Source organism: Aspergillus thermomutatus, assembly GCF_002237265.1.
Source record: "Aspergillus thermomutatus strain HMR AF 39 chromosome Unknown NODE_411, whole genome shotgun sequence".
Lineage (NCBI taxonomy): Eukaryota > Fungi > Ascomycota > Eurotiomycetes > Eurotiales > Aspergillaceae > Aspergillus > Aspergillus thermomutatus.
Genome location: NW_020798461.1, coordinates 1 through 17,138, shown reverse-complemented (window position 1 = coordinate 17,138; position 17,138 = coordinate 1). Strand labels below are relative to the sequence as shown.

At 52.0% G+C, this 17,138-nt stretch overlaps 7 protein-coding genes across 7 annotated transcripts; 4 read left to right on the top strand and 3 right to left on the bottom strand.

The window, feature by feature from the left end:
- Positions 1-253: 253 nt before the first annotated feature.
- Positions 254-688, top strand: CDV56_102581 (RNA recognition motif domain-containing protein; the record flags this gene model as incomplete). The annotated part of the gene is made up of 1 exon (XM_026756200.1): positions 254-688. One exon carries the CDS (start codon positions 254-256, stop codon positions 686-688), a length of 435 nt encoding a protein of 144 aa, XP_026609804.1.
- Positions 689-1,244: 556 nt separating this feature from the next.
- CDV56_102303 (uncharacterized protein) lies at positions 1,245-2,768 on the bottom strand (the record flags this gene model as incomplete). Its single annotated transcript, XM_026755922.1, has 3 exons — positions 1,245-1,368; positions 1,459-2,237; positions 2,313-2,768. 3 exons carry the CDS (start codon positions 2,766-2,768, stop codon positions 1,245-1,247), a joined length of 1,359 nt encoding a protein of 452 aa, XP_026609803.1.
- A 692-nt stretch (positions 2,769-3,460) lies between these two features.
- CDV56_102122 (putative calmodulin) lies at positions 3,461-4,097 on the bottom strand (the record flags this gene model as incomplete). Its single annotated transcript, XM_026755741.1, has 2 exons — positions 3,461-3,873; positions 3,935-4,097. The coding sequence occupies 2 exons, from the start codon at positions 4,095-4,097 to the stop codon at positions 3,461-3,463; spliced, it is 576 nt and encodes a 191-aa protein (XP_026609802.1).
- A 2,129-nt stretch (positions 4,098-6,226) lies between these two features.
- CDV56_101488 (AFI1/MesA family protein) lies at positions 6,227-8,705 on the top strand (the record flags this gene model as incomplete). Its single annotated transcript, XM_026755107.1, has 3 exons — positions 6,227-6,870; positions 6,924-6,984; positions 7,044-8,705. 3 exons carry the CDS (start codon positions 6,227-6,229, stop codon positions 8,703-8,705), a joined length of 2,367 nt encoding a protein of 788 aa, XP_026609801.1.
- A 564-nt stretch (positions 8,706-9,269) lies between these two features.
- On the bottom strand, positions 9,270-10,208 carry CDV56_101262 (uncharacterized protein; the record flags this gene model as incomplete). The annotated part of the gene is made up of 1 exon (XM_026754881.1): positions 9,270-10,208. The coding sequence occupies one exon, from the start codon at positions 10,206-10,208 to the stop codon at positions 9,270-9,272; it is 939 nt and encodes a 312-aa protein (XP_026609800.1).
- A 1,418-nt stretch (positions 10,209-11,626) lies between these two features.
- CDV56_100810 (pyridoxal kinase) lies at positions 11,627-13,125 on the top strand (the record flags this gene model as incomplete). Its single annotated transcript, XM_026754429.1, has 4 exons — positions 11,627-11,771; positions 12,040-12,252; positions 12,309-12,426; positions 12,489-13,125. 4 exons carry the CDS (start codon positions 11,627-11,629, stop codon positions 13,123-13,125), a joined length of 1,113 nt encoding a protein of 370 aa, XP_026609799.1.
- A 1,314-nt stretch (positions 13,126-14,439) lies between these two features.
- On the top strand, positions 14,440-15,634 carry CDV56_100429 (phosphotransferase family protein; the record flags this gene model as incomplete). Its single annotated transcript, XM_026754048.1, has 3 exons — positions 14,440-14,538; positions 14,590-14,885; positions 14,935-15,634. 3 exons carry the CDS (start codon positions 14,440-14,442, stop codon positions 15,632-15,634), a joined length of 1,095 nt encoding a protein of 364 aa, XP_026609798.1.
- Between the last annotated feature and the right edge of the window lie 1,504 nt (positions 15,635-17,138).

Below are 17,138 nucleotides of genomic sequence, written 5' to 3'. Positions count from 1 at the left end.
CCCTCACCCCGAACACCCCTTCACCATCACCACCACCACCACAAACAGCAGCAGCAGCAACAACAACAATAGCAATAACAACACCCGACCAAGAACCACCTTCCACCCCCACAAACCTTCCCCTAACCCCGAACAAAGCTACCCCCGCTTCACCCCCCGACGCACCATCTTCGTGCAGAACCTCAGCCCAACAACCACAGCCCACGATCTGAGCCTCTTCCTGCAGGACGCAGGGACCATCGAGCAGTGCGAGATGCCCGTGAACCCAGACACAGGCCGATGCAAGGGTTTCGCGCGCGTCACCTTCCGCACCGCGGACGAGGCCAAGCGCGCCATCGCGCTGTATAACACCGCCTTTTTCCTCGGCGCGAAGATCAGGGTGAAGATCGATCGGAGTGGGTATTTTCCTTCGGCGTATACCAATGGTCATGGTCAGGGCTATGGTCGGGGTTATGCTGGTCGGGAAGTGTACGCTCTAGCGAATGTGCCGCCGGCGCCGTCGTCGAATAGACTCAACTCCCCTGAGAAGAAGACGGTTCAGGCCGAAGGTATGACTCCAGCGCTGGGCCCGAGGACTGCGGATAGGAACAGTGGGCGGGAGAAGGAGAGGGACAGGGGGAGGGATAGATGTCAGCCACTTGTGGTGAATGGGTCCGGACTGGGCAGCAAGGGGGCGCTGGTGACTTGATCATCTCCTCTTCTCTTCTCTGCACTGTCGATTCCATAGCATCTGGGTGTTTGAGGCCTGTTGGCGTGTATGTATACTTGCTCTTCCTTTCTTTCTTTATCTGTGTCTCTGCTGAGTTGGGTTGGGGTTGATTGTCTGCATCATCTGAGTGTTTCACCCATGCAATTGCTGCTCGGCGTCAGGGAGAGTTCATAGAATAGGTGGACGTCGCATCTGCCGAATTCCAAAAGTTCATTGCCTAGACTAGTTAACAGTTAAGTCATCATTCATCAATCGTTCTGGTCTAACAATACATGCATTTCATCCCGATCCATTTCAACCCATCTTAGCGTCTCTTTTCCTTGCCTCATTATTCATTCAGTATAACAGATCAGTTCGGTATGGCATGAGCAAGCAGAAAGCCTTCGGGTAGCCACAATAAACCACAGAGGGAAACATAACCCAATTGGGCTTTAGAAAAGAAAAAAAAAAGCCCAAATATGCAAGCAGGAGATAATACATGTTACCTAGTATGTTACATGGTTAATACGGAGTGGTAACGACCGACAGGCCTACCTTATTTAGCATGATCAATCAGCTCCGCATAGAGAGCATCAGGAATCTTCCGGACAATGAGGACGGTCAAGGCAATGATCTCCTTTGCGTCGAGCGGCGGGAAGGACCGGAGGATCTTGTTTGGGCTGTGTGATTGGTCAGAATCGATTCGTCCATGCATAGCAATATGATATGTGGCTTGTTGATATTGCTCACATGCGGGAAAGAAAACATACCTTGGACTATCGAGGATGGTATCCCTCATCCGGATGAGCTGTGCAACGATGCATAGAATATTCAGGTGTGGGCCGTACGCGAAGAGGAAATCCCACAGATGGAGCACCTCGGGCAGTGGCGGCGTGCAGGCGCACAGTGTCAACACAGACGGAAAGGCGTAGAGCTCCGCTTGCATCCCCTTGGAGAAGAGATAGGCGGAGAGCTTAGGCTCGACGATCTCGAGGCAACGATCGACCAGCCGCAGACCCCGGTGGACGCCGTCCATTGCGCCGCGGATATAGCCTGGGCATTCGCGGGTAATGAAGTAGTGAAACAGGGAGAAGGCCTCGACTTCGCTGCGCGCCACGTAGAGAAAGGGCGCGCACAGTACGTTCATCCCCTGCACGTAGATCGCCGACTCGCTGGTGATGGCATCGCTGCTGGGTGTTGCCGTGAGGAGGTTGGCATTGTCGTCAGTAGGCTCCTCTTCTGCGATGCTCGGTGGTGTGTTGATCAAAAGTTCCATTTCCCGTCTGCGGGAGGTCGATAGGCGCGATTTCGGTCGCTTTTTGGCCTTCGCATCGTGGATCTTCCATGCTATGGCGTTGAGGAGCCGGATCAGACTGGCTTCGGTGACGCGTCGCTTGAACAGGGGATCGGTTGCTAGGGTGCGGAATGTGTCGTTACGGATCTTGGTATAAGCCGGCGAACGACCGCGATGAATGAGTGAGAGGTATTCGTCGGTTGGTAGGGGAGGGATATCGAGTAGTGTGAGCCATAGGTAAACGCGATATGTCGACTAGAACAGACATGTTAGCATGGCAGGCTCGTTCTCCGCCTAGAGGTCATGGCGCTATTGCAAATATTGACATACCATGCCATCACCATCCGCTTCCACCCTCGTCGACAGGACAAGGTATCTCAGCTCCTTCAATGCATCCTCGACGTCCCCGTTCTGCGGCCCATCCCGCAGCAGTGTCTCCAAGACTGATCTCTTGATCCCGAACCCCGAGCCTGTCTTCCTCCCCGATCGTTTCTGAGTCTGTAAAATGGGTCGCTCACCCGAGCCGGCGTCACTATTTGATCTCGCTCGACGGTGTGTGCGCAGCCGGACAGGGGAATCCAAGTGTGCCTGTTGCGACAGCTCCTCAGCGTTGGCGGACGAGCGCGCAGTGGAAAGATGTGATGTCTGACCGCTAAACACAGAAGGATTCGACGAAAGGATCTGATGCGATTGTATCTTCCGTAAAGTTCGCATCGTCCGGGGTGAAGGAGAGCCAGAGCCCGCAAGAGCGGCTAGATTCAGCTGGGCTTGTGTTGGCTGGGACATGGCTGGTCCTGTATGACTATGGAACGGGTTTGTTTTTCAGCGCAAATAATCTCTGCTGAAACGGTCACAGGAAGTGACCATCTTCCTGGCGACGAGGACAACAGCCAAGAAAGGATGAGAAGAGAGGAACAAGTAATCCGTCGTTCGCTTTCAGTGCCGAGTATCTAGTGGTGTATCCGGGGATAAGAAAAGTACTAGATGCAGGTTCGGACGATCAGCAACCAATGTGACACTGAATCTCTGGGCATGGCGGGCTTTTTCCCGATCGAGGAATGCGGGGACACGCGACGCGCCACAAATGGATTGTTTGATGTTTGATGATTTAACCAGGAGATGCAGTTTTAGTTCTTCTTCAGTTTGACTAGACTAGATTTATTTTCCAGATATCATTCTTGGGAAAAACGAGGTAGTCTAAGATATGGTGGTTGTCTTTGACCTGTGTCAATGGATACTTTGGGTCCCTGTAAATAACCCGTCGGCCCGCCAACAATGAAACGTCATTTGTAGAAGCAAGTCATGGATATCTCGAATTCTGTAGGATCCTATGCAATCAGCAAGAATACAGGTCGTCACACGGCTTCCAGAGCCAAGCATCAAGTATACATCGGATATATCAAAACACAATCTCGCCGCCTCTCCAAAACGCCATGTCCAAAATCGCAGTGACCGAACCAGCTTGCGATGAATGTGTTCTATCTCGCGGCGGTATCAGGGTCACGGCGCCCGCTTGTTGATCCTCCTATGGTGCTATCAACAAACTCCTGATATCGAAACACCTCCCCTCTTTTTCCTGCTCCAGACAGTTTCCCGGCTTTCCCACCGAATACTCTACGTCCGGTGAATCCACTCAATACCTCGTTGATGTCCCTCTCCGTCAGCGGTGGCTGTCCATCTTCCGACGCTGTGTGTATGAGGGTATCGCGTAGCTCTGCAACATCGATTTGTCCGCTATCATCATCGTCAAAAGCAGCCAAGGCATTCATCAATTCTTGGCGAGAAGAAAGAGGCGCAAGTAGACTAGATAAGATATTCAGAAATGTAGGAAAATTGATCGTCTGGGTGCTTCCTGGAGGGAAAAATTGCGAGACCACCGAGGCATCCTGGCCTGCGTCGTGACTCGAGTTAGTCCAACCTCTTTGAACCGCAAAGAAAAGAAGTTGACTCACCGATATTCACAAGTACATCAGCTACATCGTCCTTGTTCACGGACCCATCGTTGTCTCTATCAAGGACTTGGAATGCCTCGCGAATTTCCCTCAACTGTGTCGGCGTCAATCTGGCAGCTGCATCGCTCGAAGCAGCCATCATGCTGGCAGTCTTTGCTTCCATGATGGAGGAGGAATCATCGGGGGCGTCTGCTCCCTTGGTTGGCGAGGGCGGCAACTCCCTGGTGAAATTGGGTTGTGGGATTGGGTCATTGCTCTTCGTAGAAGACCCATCATTGTCTGCGACTGTATATGTCTGGTTCAACTTGCTCGGTGACTGTGCTGGGGTATACCCTCGCCCCGGGGAGCTTCCTGCAGTTCCTGGTGTGCTGGGACGGATCTGTGTGGGCGGCGAGTTGGATGTAGATGGTCGACGAAAGGGGGAAGCTCGAGGAGACCCGAAGGATAAGGGCGATGGTCGGAAGGGCGTATTTGAAACCTGCAATACTCTTGGTCAGGGTGATATGATCTCGCTATCAGCTGTTGCGGTGAGGGGAAGCAGCACACCATGATATGATAGCTTTGTGAATTCTGATTTAGACAATTTTCGAGAAGTTCTAAATATTCTCTTTAGATTATACTTCAGAGTTTCAATCAGGAACAAGAGCAAGCAGTACGGGGTCAGCAATTTGCAATGGATGATGGGGTTATCTGCATCTACAAGGCGATACCGTAACCATGCATACAACCACGCAAACAAACAAAACAGGGAGTGGATGATGACGGCATAAAGTCGGCCCGCTATTTTCTTGGCACATGTGGGCCTGTGGGGGATCTTTGTCCTCCGAGTTGATCCTTTGTGATGACAACAAGAGCTTCCACGAGTTGGCGTTCTTGGGGAATTTTCCGTACAACCTTACCGATGATCCCATCTTTGCTTCATCCATGAACAGGATGAAGCCATGAGATGTTCAAAGCGCGCTGTGCGAAAACTGTGCTTGGAACAGAATAACTTCGCATGGGGATGATGGTCGTCATGGCCAGAGAGGAGTCAGAGGCCACGCTCAGGTCGACTGCATCGACTCAATACCTCCGGAATATGGGATTAGACGATGCCGGCTTGATGACAGACGGAAAATGTGCTCCGACATAGCGTTCGTCCTGAGACCTCGAACCGGTCTATCAGGAGTAACTGACAGTCATCGGCTCGAGTCACTTCGCTTCCCTCGGTAATTCTGCATATTGCTTTCGCTTTTCGCTATCTGCCGAAGCCGAATGGACTGTATGGTTGTGTGGATGAGAGGGGCTTGACAAGTCCAATCTGAGACCTGACGCGAAGTGTCTGCGAGCTCGGTGACTGGTTCGAAGCCATTTGGTCTCCGATAATAAGGGGATGACACATTAGCTGACAGGGCTGGTTCCTGAGCTCTATCACTCTCGAGCAGGGCCTTTTGACCGTGACAACAAACAGGAGAGTTTCTAGCGATACCAAAAGATTCCTGGTACGCTTTTCTGAGTCAAAAGGACTAGATTTCTCCTATAGAAATTGCCACGAGGGAATAATTAACAGATATTCATTGAAAATACTTAGTTCTCAAGTCGTAGCGCACATGAGATATATGCTGTTATCGCTTTTGCGAGCTTTCTGTATAAATGGATGCCGTTCAGTCCCAGTCCATCATCATCCTTCCAGGCCCCGAAAGGCGATATTAACAAACGGCTTTCCGGTCTTGATGATCCTGCCAAAATATCAGAATCACGGCTTGCGAGCATACCATGTGCTGAGGGTGGAGATGCGTCGTCTTGTGGTAAGGTATTATCAGACAGTGGGAGATTGGAGTCTTAAACACGCATCGGATCATATGTACCTGCGTGGTCTATTCTCGAATCACAGCCGGTGTAGCTGAAGGAGTCTTAGAATAATTTCCTGTCATGCAAGGGCCAGACGGAGTATTATTGCGATCTCACGATGAGATTGATCTGGTTCTGACTCTCCTTCCCGTCGAATTTCCCCGCTGTGGAGATGTTTGGTACGTGTGGTTTGGTTCGATGGTTGAGGCGTCCCCTTTTCTTTCCAGATCGACTGGATGAGTTAACCCCTGAACGGACGGAGGACGATCAACTAAGCTTCGGATCGGTCACAAACTGACTAACTCGCAGGTTGGCTAACTATGGCATCCTACTTACTCAGGGCTCTTTAATGTCCATTGATGCGAGATATGCGGTGATTATACCCATTTCTCTGCTAGGAGCAGTCCTCACGCACCCCCGTATCTCTTATCCTCCCATCGCGTTTCTCCCTCACCACAGAAAATGACCACCACTCTTCCCTACCGACCGTCCGACGATGCTGCGCATCCATTTCCTCCCGTATCGAACCCTTCGAAGTCCAATGGCTTGCCTCGATTGTCTCCATCCCCCTCGGTTCTCAAGAACAGATCTCCCAGCAGCTCAAGATCCGTGCGTCGTCCCTCCGGAGATCATCTCGCTGTCCCTCGTGCCTCGAGACCCCGACGATGCAAGGCACAATATCCTTTAGACTCATCGGAGCGTCATGTCGAGTACATTCTCGTCGCGTCCTTCCACATTGACCGGGGTCCGATCATGGAACATCAGTATCCAGCGCCCATCAGCGGAGATGAGAGCATGCTCGCGGAACTGATGCTCCCGGACCAGACGCATGTCCGGAGCCAAGACTGGACGATCTTCTTCTTGCACAAGGACACCAGTGCGGAGGGAGAGGACGAGGATTCAACGAAGGCGAAGAAGAAACGGCGGAAAAAGGCAAAGGGCGAGAAGAACCCAGAGCACGAAGCGGACGACAATAGCCAGGACGAAGATACCGATGCTCTCACGGAAGAGAGCAGCGACGACGACGACGACGACGGTGGCGAGGGGCCACCGTTGATGTACGTGCTCAACCTTGTGAATACGAAACAAGACAACACAGTCAGACGGTTCGTTCTCCTGCTCTGCAACCTCGTAACCACCCAGCTAAATCAACCTGTAGAGGTGCGGTCGTCAAGGCTATGGCAATATGTACGCGTCATTCATTTCTTCATATCTATAAGGTGATTCCACTCCGACTTCAATTGGCGATGAATATGTGCTCATACCACTGGCATTACAGCCCTTACTATTGTTGGCGCTGGAGGACTATTTCAAGTCCCCGTATCCCGAGACTCTGGCTTCGCTGTATAATGCCGTCAACGAGATGGATCTGTCATTGATGCCCAAGCTCTCACTCCTGGAACGACAGATATTGCAGGCTAGTAATGCGAAGGATATGTTTATCGAAAAATTCGAGCAGATGATCCAGCAGCGACTGATCGAGGAGGGAGAACCTGTTGAAGACACCCCGCCATCGCCCAAAAAGCCCGCCCCTCGATATGCGCTTCCCCGCGACACCCACGAGTTCGAATCGCGAGTCGTTTACAACGAAATCCCGATTCCTGTCAAAGTGCCAACTGTGATTTGGCCCGAGATTGTGGGAGACTTCTCCCTTATCAAGCTCATCCAGACGTTCTCTACTGTTCATGCCACAGCACCGCAGCCCTTTCCGCTTCACCCTCACTTGACCACCAATGGTTCCTATACGCACCCGATCATCGTCCTTGTCAACGCTATGCTCACCCAGAAACGGGTGATCTTCTTGGGTCACAATCGGCCCTCCGGCGAAGTAGCAGAGGCAGTTCTGGCCGCCTGCGCTCTTGCATCAGGTGGGATCTTACGTGGCTTTACGAGGCATGCCTTTCCCTATACCGACTTGACGAAGATCGATGATCTGCTGAAAGTTCCTGGCTTTATCGCTGGAGTAACGAATCCCACCTTCGCAAATCATCCCGAATGGTGGGACCTCCTATGCGATCTTCCCACCGGCAGAATGAAAATTAGCAGCCACATCGAGCCCGCCCCAGTTACAGAGGGGCTGCTGTATTTTCAACAAAGCTCTTTCCTCCAAAACTACACGCCGAGCCCTCATTCAGATCCAACCGGTGACAACGCCTTCATGGAAGACGTTCAACGGAGTATCACTAACCGCTACGGGGAGAATGCGATCCGTGCGAAATGGCGCGCATACATTACCAAATTCACGCGTGTTGCGGCTGCGTTTGAGGAGACTGTGTACGGAGCGTCGAATCTCTACATCATCGGACCAAACGAGGAGCTATCTCCGGAGAGCCCGAGTGGTGTACAAGCCGACCCCCTAGACCCCACAACGCTACGCGGCCATGGCTATGTGTGGCCCGACGAGGCATCGAAACAGCGAGAGTTGATCGCCTCTGTGTCCCGAATCGAAGGCTGGCGCACGACTCGATCCTACTACTCGTTTATACAGGACATCGCGGCCATGTACTACCCTGCGAGACCAATTCAGAAACCTGACCTGCACCATCACCATGATCGGCTGCGCACGTTGCGGCTGTCTCATGCTGATGCAGGAGCCATCTACCATGCCTTTTCCCACGCTGTCAAGGACTACGCAGGCATATGCCAGCTCCTGACGGTGACGCCAGAAAGCCAAGCCGGTCTGTTCTACATCAGTATGGGCCTATTTCACCCTGATCCGTCTGTCCGTGAAGCAACTGCCGATCTTTTAGATCGAATAGCCGCTCACCCCGCCGGCCGACACTTCTGGGCTCAACTCGGCCGCTTCACTAAACTGGCATACTTCCGGGTCAGACGGGAGAGGGATGCAGCGCAAAGCCCTGTGTCAGGGACGGGGTCGAGTTTCGGGGCGCCGCAATCTCTCATTGCAATTGCCACTGGCAGTGCCTCAAGGCGAAGCTGAAGACCCTGACAAGTATAATGTTCTCGTCAATATTACATATAACGACAGTGAATATATCTATGTGACCATACAATTCTTGGATATCATTTTCATTTTTCTTTCATGTGGGTGGAGAGGTGTATTACACCTCATGTGTATTGATTGTTCCAGGCGATATGGCATGCGATGACATGGCAGTATGATATTTGATGAAGTTATCCAATTCAGTGTTGATACTTGGAATACTATGCAGCATAATGAATGAACCTATTCTCAAAATTCATCCTGGATTCCAGCAATCCATATCATTGAGGCACGAAGAATTGTGTAATGAAAATATGTAGGTGTTATAATTACAATTAAAACTATACCTATAAACATGACTGTAAGATAAACAACAAAGGAAGCAAGAACATGCTCAAGATGCCAAAACCACACTCGCTGTCGTTATCCATACAACCGTGACCCTGACAAATAGCAAAGAATCGACACCACATGATGCCCAAGGAGAGAAAAGAAGTATACAAGACGAATGCGACAAGCGTCGCGACAATCAAAAAAAAAAAAAGAAAGAAAGAAAGAGAATCAATAAACCCCCAGCACCGACATCCCAATACTCAGAGCCACCGTCCACCCGACTAACCGCCAATCAACAGACGCCGGCCCCCAAGCCCCCGACGTCGCTGTCGACTTCACGCTCCCAACGGTGATATTCACATTCGCGAAATTATCGCCACAATGCCGGTTCAGCGCCAACGCGGAGGGGAGATAGGACGTATCGAGCGGCTGGCCGTCCACCTGCGCCCAGTGGCTGAAGATATCCATGCTGGCTTGCAAGCACTCGTTGCAGGTCGGCCAGGGTTCCGCGACGATGGAGGACCCCGCGGGGAGGGAGTAGGTGTCGATATTCTGCGGGGAGGAGGCGTTCGTGGCTGCGTCGACGAAGCAGTAGTCGTTTGTGTCGGGGTTCTTGAGGCAGGAGGCGCGGTAGACGGGCTCGTAGGTGATGAAGCCTGTGTAGGCGTCTGTGACGAGCGGGTTCCCGAGCTTGTAGTCCTTGCCGCAGGCGTCGTCTTTGAGAAGGTTGGTCGCGAGGCGGTTGAAGATGGATGTGCAGGTGTCGACGGACGCGGCGCAGGAGAGGTCGAGGACATGCGAGGTGGCGGTTGCGGAGGTGAGGGTGTGGAAGAAGGAGGTTGAGTCGTGGAGGAGGAGCGAGATGGGGTAGCAGGAGGTGACGGTCGAGTTGGAGAGGAAGGCGTTGAAGAACTTGGGGCAGCTCTCGGCTGTGAAGTTGTTGGAGAGATTGGTGTCGAAGGCTGTCGGCAGCGAGTCGGTGCTGGAGTCTGAGCGAGCGAGCAGTTGGGATGGACTGTTCTCATCAACATCCTCATCGGGGGCGACGAGGATGGGCAGCGTGGCTGCCTCGTCGTCTAGACTGCTCTCGATGACCCAGGTTCCGCCGTATCGGGACTGTCCCTCTTGCTCTCCGTTCCGAGATGCCTCAGTTCGCGATAGGAACATGCCATGAGATAGTGGTTGAGCGACAACTGGAATCGCAGACGCAGAAACTAGCGACGACATAAGCAGTGCGATCAGAAGTGTGACCAGTGTCGAGCATCGAGAGGTCAATTTTGAATTGCCGGCGCATGATGCACTGCAGACATCAGAACGTCTCGGGTCAATTTCCCCCCACTGCGACGGTCTGCTTGACCTATATGGACTAGATTGTAGGAAAGATTTCATATTGGCAGAGAATTGAATGAATGACGTTGCCACAATGGCTTTAGAATTGAACTCAAGGCGACGAAAGAGAGTGTGTCAGCAGAGGCCCGTGGTTATCATGGTCTCTGCAATCCTTGACCTGGTGGTTGGTATATCATCAAGGACAGTAAGAATGAGCGACTATCAGTACAAAACTACCGGAATCATTAATCAAGAAAGGAAAGGAAAAGGATTAAGACTGCCCCTGGCGGAGGCATAAGAGAATCATGATCCAGCCCCCGTTGACAGACAAGAAAGAAGAAAGAAAAGAGTGCGATGTCTGTCTGTCTGTCTGACAGAAAGCAAGGAAGAGCACGAAAATCTTCAGGAGACAACAGCAACAACAAGAATGGAATCGCTGTGTGACTGCTGAGTTTGGCTTTGGACTATTCAGCCTAGGGCACTTGGTGGGACGTATCACGCAGCCAAATCAGTGTTTTCGGGCGTCCGTGGAGACTGTACTACTGTCAGTCCATTAAGGCAGCTGGCTTAAAGCTGGACAATAGCAGAGTGCATAAATTTAGCAGCGACCAATGGACCAAGGGACGGTCTGGCCACGAGTAGAACCTGGACGAGTGGATCTCTTGTCTGCAGCTGTGCCACTGTCATCGTCTCTTCCGCAGAAGTCTAGAAGAGAAGAAAGGGGAATATCTCCGTAGATTTAGAATCCATAGAGCTAGGGCCTATCTATGCCCCTGGCCCATGGCACTGGTCAGTGGACTATGTGTCCAGACTCCATCACGCGACGATCGCAAAAGAAAGCCACTTTCTTTTAAGGTGCGATGATAAGAATGACAATGATCATACATAGTAGCTCGTAGAAAAAAGTCTACAGAGTGCAGATTCACCCCTGACTCAGAAAGCGGAAAGGAAACCAGGACCAAAGTAGCTATCGGTACCATTCCACCAGCCATTCGCCGTCAAGGTACACCATAAGTACATGGCAGTGCGGGCAATCGAGCCGAGCCTTGATTGGCCAATCATGCCGCAAGAAAATTCCCCTCCACATTCAGTCATCCATCCAGATAAGTACCTAGTGATTCATTGTATCACATACAATTGGAGTAGTTGATTTGAGGTTGGACTATCATTACATTATCTGTGTATGATCGAGGCACTCGTCTTCTTTACTGGAATATCACCTTCCTCTACTTGCATAAACGATAATCAACCCTACCATGTCCTCTGACGGCTTGGTACCTGAAACAAGGGTGCTCGCCATTGCGAGTCATGTAAGTCTCTTTATCAGCTCGACTTCAGCTTTGGTTGATGTGATCACAGTTGGAGTACAAGTACTGACGGGAGGAGGCAGGTTGTCTACGGGTACGTACTCTCTGCTGTGTCACTGTACCCCTCCAAGTGCACAAGGATATAGCCTTCTTGTCATCTATATTGTGTACCTTGGCAACATGAATCAATCATGATGAAGTCCGCATCTGTGAGCAGCAACTAATAGCATCAGATATGTTGGAAACAAGATGGCTACGCTGGTCATGCAGTCCTTGGGCTGTGATGTTGCTGCCCTGAATACTGTTCATTTTAGTAATCATCCCAATATTCTTTGTCAGGTCGGGTCAACTGACTTCAACAGGCAACCACACCGGCTACAGGCAGTTCAAAGGCACAAGGTCGACAGCTCAAGAGATCAGCGACCTATATCAGGGTCTCTGCCAGAGCCATCTCACGGACTTTGATGTCATGTTGTCGGGTTATGCGCCCAGTGCTGCGGCAGTGGAGGCAGTAGGGGCTATCGGCTTGGATCTGCAGCGCAAGGCCGAGTCAAGACCTGGCTCATTCTTCTGGGGTATGTTCATTTCTATGGTTTCTTGCATTTCCAGCTAACGATGGGCGAACATACAGTCCTGGACCCTGTGATGGGCGACCAGGGCCGGCTGTACGTCAATGATGATGTGGTGCCTGCATATAAAAAGATCATCCATCACGCTGATTTGATTCTCCCCAATCAGTTTGAAGCCGAGTAAGGATGCTGCCATTGCCAACTTCGCTCTGGTACAGTCGTCATTGACCCATCACCCTCAGAGTCCTCTCAGGAATCAAGATCACCTCCCTCAGCGCCCTCGCCGAGGCCATCACCGCCATCCACGCCTCCTATTCAGTCCCGCATGTCATCATCACCTCCGTCCAGATCTCCCAATTCTCCTCCTCCCCGGCAGCCACCTCAGACAGCCTAACCGTCATTGGCTCCACCACCAAATCCGACGGCTCCCCTCGTCTCTTCCGAATAGACGTCCCCGCCCTGGACTGCTTCTTCAGCGGCACGGGCGACATGTTCGCGGCTCTGACGGTCGCCCGGCTCCGCGAAGCCGTCTTTGCGGCCGACGCCACCCTCCGCGCGACCAAGTCGTGGGTCTCCCCGGATGACGTCCAAGCCACTGACCTGCCTCTCGCCAAGGCCACCCTGAAGGTGCTAGCGAGCATGCACAGTGTCTTGGAAAAGACTCTGGAAGCGCGTGATGCGGAGCTCCGCGCCGCTGCGTCTGCGGAGGAGAATGAGCCGGGCTTGAGTGAGGAGGAGAAGCAGAAGAGGGAGTATTTGCGGCGGACGAAAGCCGCCGAGGTGAGGGTTGTGCGTAACGTGCGGTTCCTGCGGGAGCCTGCTGTTGAGTTCCAAGCGCAGGAATGGAAGAAGGAAGATTTGCCTGCGGGACTTCAATAGTCAAGTGCATGGTGTAGACGTATAGACGTATTGATAGACTTAAACTCATGAATAGAATGTATTATGAGTCGCACGGCAATGCCATCATTTTCAGTATCATCAAAGTCTATCTATATCATAAATCAATTCGTTAAATCAAACACCCGTACTTCCAAACCCACCCGCCCCACGGACACTCTCCTCCAACTCCTCCACAACCATCACCTCGGGCGTATAGATCTAGCCACCATCAGCATCAACACACCCAGATATGACGAAACAAAAGACTCACCCGTTCAAGCACAAGCTGCGCAACCCGATCCCCCACCTTAACAGTAAAATCCACATCCGAAAAATTAAACAACAGCACCTTCACTTCACCCCGGTAATCAGCGTCAATGACGCCGGCCCCGGTATCGATGAAGTGCTTCGAGGCGAGGCCACTTCGGGGGGCAACGCGGCCGTCTGAATCGTCAACTCATCAGCATACATTCTCCGGGAAGAGGAGAGGAATCGGATGGTGAGAGGGGGTGGTGTACATGTCCCCTCCGGCACGGCAATCGCCAGCCCGGTGTCAACCAGTGCTTTACCCTTGGCCGGGATGACGGTCTCCTTTGCGCTGTAGACGTCGTAGCCTGCGGCGAAGGCGGACCCGCGGGTGGGTGCTTGTGCGGACTCGGTGAGCTTCTTGACGAGGAGGGGAGGGAGGGGCCGAGAGATTGAGGTGACGGCGGGTGCTGTGCCGGTGGTCATGTTGTTGGTGTTGTCTGTGTTGGAGTCGGGTTTTGTTCGTTTGGCGAGGGGAGAGGCGGGGAGAGAGGGAGGTTCGTGGGCGGGAGCTGTGGACTGTTGCGGTGGTGGTGTGGTCTCTTTTGTCATAACTTTAACAAAGATTGCAAGATGTTGAGGAACGAGGCTGAAAGATCGAAGAGAAAGAAATTGCGGTGTACCTGTCCAGAGCTATGATAATTGACCAGCAGATGTACGTATGGTAGGTTAGACGCGTCTGGCGGTGTACGCGCACCGCGTTGTTAATTGGCTTGGCATGTTTGCTCTTTTTGTGATAATTAACGAGCCTAAGGCACAAACTTCAGAAGTACTATGTACCGAGCTCCGACGCCCCGCAAGCTCGGGCCAGAGAAATGGGGTTGGTGCCAATTGGACTGTTTTGCCTCGGTCCGTAGCTGGTGTCGCTGAGCTGGAGCGTGCCCTGCATTCTTATTACCGGCGATATTTCTGTCTCCAGGTTCCTTCGATCTTTCCATACCGGTTCGGATTGAAACTGGGGAGAAGGAATCTTCAAATTAACCATTGTCAAGTTTGACAGTTGGCGTCATGGCTGGAGCTGTACGCCAACCGATTGATATCCCGTCGCTGGAGCGATACCTCGACCAAAACGTGCCTATCATCAAGACGCCAATTGATGTGAAACAAGTAAGTCGTCAATACCTATTCACCCAGTTGATGAGTTAATAATTGCAACAGTTTGGCTTCGGGCAATCTAATCCCACCTACCTAATCACCGGCTGCGACAAACAACAATATGTCCTACGCAAGAAGCCTCCAGGCAAGCTCCTGTCCAAGACGGCGCACCAAGTCGAACGAGAATACAAGATTATCCATGCGCTAGAGAAGACCGACGTCCCTGTCCCCAAAGCGTACTGTCTCTGCGAGGATAGCAATGTGATCGGCACTCCGTTCTACATCATGGAGTTCCTGGACGGGCGAATATTCACGGACCCTGCCATCCCCGGCGTCAGCGCAGAAGAGCGAACCGCACTGTACGTTTAGCCTCCTTCTTTACAACCGGACAGATACTAAGGGGCGCAGATGGCGCGATGCAGTCCGCACATTAGCCAAGTTCCACCGGGTCATCCCCAAGTCCGTCGGCCTGGAGCGATTCGGCAAGCCGTCCGGCTTCTACGACCGCCAGATCGCCACCTTCACCGCCGTGTCCAACGCGCAGGCACAGGCCGTCGACGTCGAGACCAAGAAGCCCGTCGGTGAACTGCCCCACTTCATGGACATGGTGCGCTTCTTCTCCAACAAGGCCACCCAGCCGCTCGACAGAGGCACCCTCGTGCACGGCGACTACAAGATCGATAACATGGTCTTCCACAAGACAGAGCCACGCGTCATCGGCATCCTGGACTGGGAGATGGCAACGGTCGGCCACCCGCTGTCCGATTTCTGCAACCTCACCAGCCCCTATTTCCTCGACGGGACGGACCACAAGACGGAGCAGTTCCGGCCTGGCGTCGTGCCGGGCCTGCCGAGGCGCGAGGACTGCTTGCGATGGTACCGTGAGGTCGCCGGGTGGGATCCCACCGCGGACATCCTGTGGGGGGATGCGTTCTTCTCGTGGAGGAGCTCGGTGATCATGCAGGGAATCGCGGCGCGGTATGCCCTGCGCCAGGCCAGCAGTGCGCGTGCGCAGGAATACGCGCAGAAGACCGAACCGTTTGCCTTGGAGGCGTGGGAACGGGTCAAGAAGGTCCAGGAGCAGGTGCGTCAGAAGGGGAAGCTGTAGTATTCATCTGCTGTGGTACAATAATACCTACCAAACATTCTTCTCGTGACTAGCATGTATGCACATCGGCTGAAGTATCAATTGTTTGTTCTTCATACAACCAGAAAACTAGCACTGCCAGCTGTCAGTGGCAACGTCATCAGCCCAGACCCCTTCCCAACTGGAATGGCTATACCCTCCATACACCAGTTCGTTCTGTATAAACAAGCAGTAACTGCAGACATCTAAACAACACACCAAAGGGAGAAACCGGAACAAATCCACCAAAGTACAAGGAAGTCATCCAATCAAAACCCCAGGACCAAAGCCACCGTTTGCTCACGGTGATAATTGGGTGCGGCTCAGGGAGGCTTTGTTTGTCCTGCCTGTATGACCTGTAGGCTGTAGCTTACTCTGCAAGGTAATACTCGTCCATTTTGCAAAGAGTGGGTTTGGATTACAGGGTTGATTTGTAAGTACGTATACTCTCAGCGTCCGGGTGTACGAGGGACCACCGCGCAGGTGGACATCTATTGAATTCGAGGCGGTACGGAGTACTGTAGGACTGGAATGATTCTGTGGATGCTCCTCATCGATAGTTTTGGAGTGATATGTAGCGCACCACAGCTACAAGGGTATCACCATCATCAAGGTATTATTGTACACCTTATGGAGTATGAATGCCATATGCCCAGTTAGGAAGGGCTCGCGTTGCAGCTGTGAAACAACCAAGCTGGTGCGCTACCCTCCATGGCATTGGCCTGAGCGCAATGCGGCGATCAGCCTGTGAGATCCTGCAGTACAATGACTTCACATCCAATTAATCTCAGATTAAAAAAGTTGATACCATCATGGCTACACTTGGTCTTGATGAACTGGGATGGGAAATGACCCAGGCGGGTCAATCGGGGCGGCCCGCTTCTACTGGATTGACTTGGGTAGCTAATGGATAGATCCGCTTACCGGATATCTACCTATCAATGATCATAACAGTCCGCCTTGAGAATGGTGAGACTTGAGCGCCTGATGAATCATGCTGGATGAAGATCAGACGGGGGAGGGATTATCAAGCCAATCATGCAATTGGGACCCTGGTACCGTTATTGCAGGTGTGGGATTATCCACATAAGGTGACATGGATTTTTTGACAATGCCAGGTGTCAGGCAAGCAGAACTGTTCTACAAGTGATGGGTCGATAGTACGTACTTGATCAGTTGTCGGAAAATGAACACAAACCCGCTAGATAAAATCCTCCGTCAGAAGATCCTTTTTTTTTTTTTTTTTTTTTTTTTTTTTTTTTTTTATGAATTAGAGAATCCGAAACAAGTTTTTCTCCACTTCCACTTGGTTTTAGAATTCGGGGGGGATTTCCAGTTTTTTTGGGCCTCCGGCAAAAGTCAGACTCTCAAGTCTCAACGCCAGGGGGGCCCACGGGCTGTCCCCTATACACATTTCCCAGCCCACGCGACATAGGCGAACCCCGTATTCGCTTTTCTCCTTGAAACAAAAAACAACACTAAAATA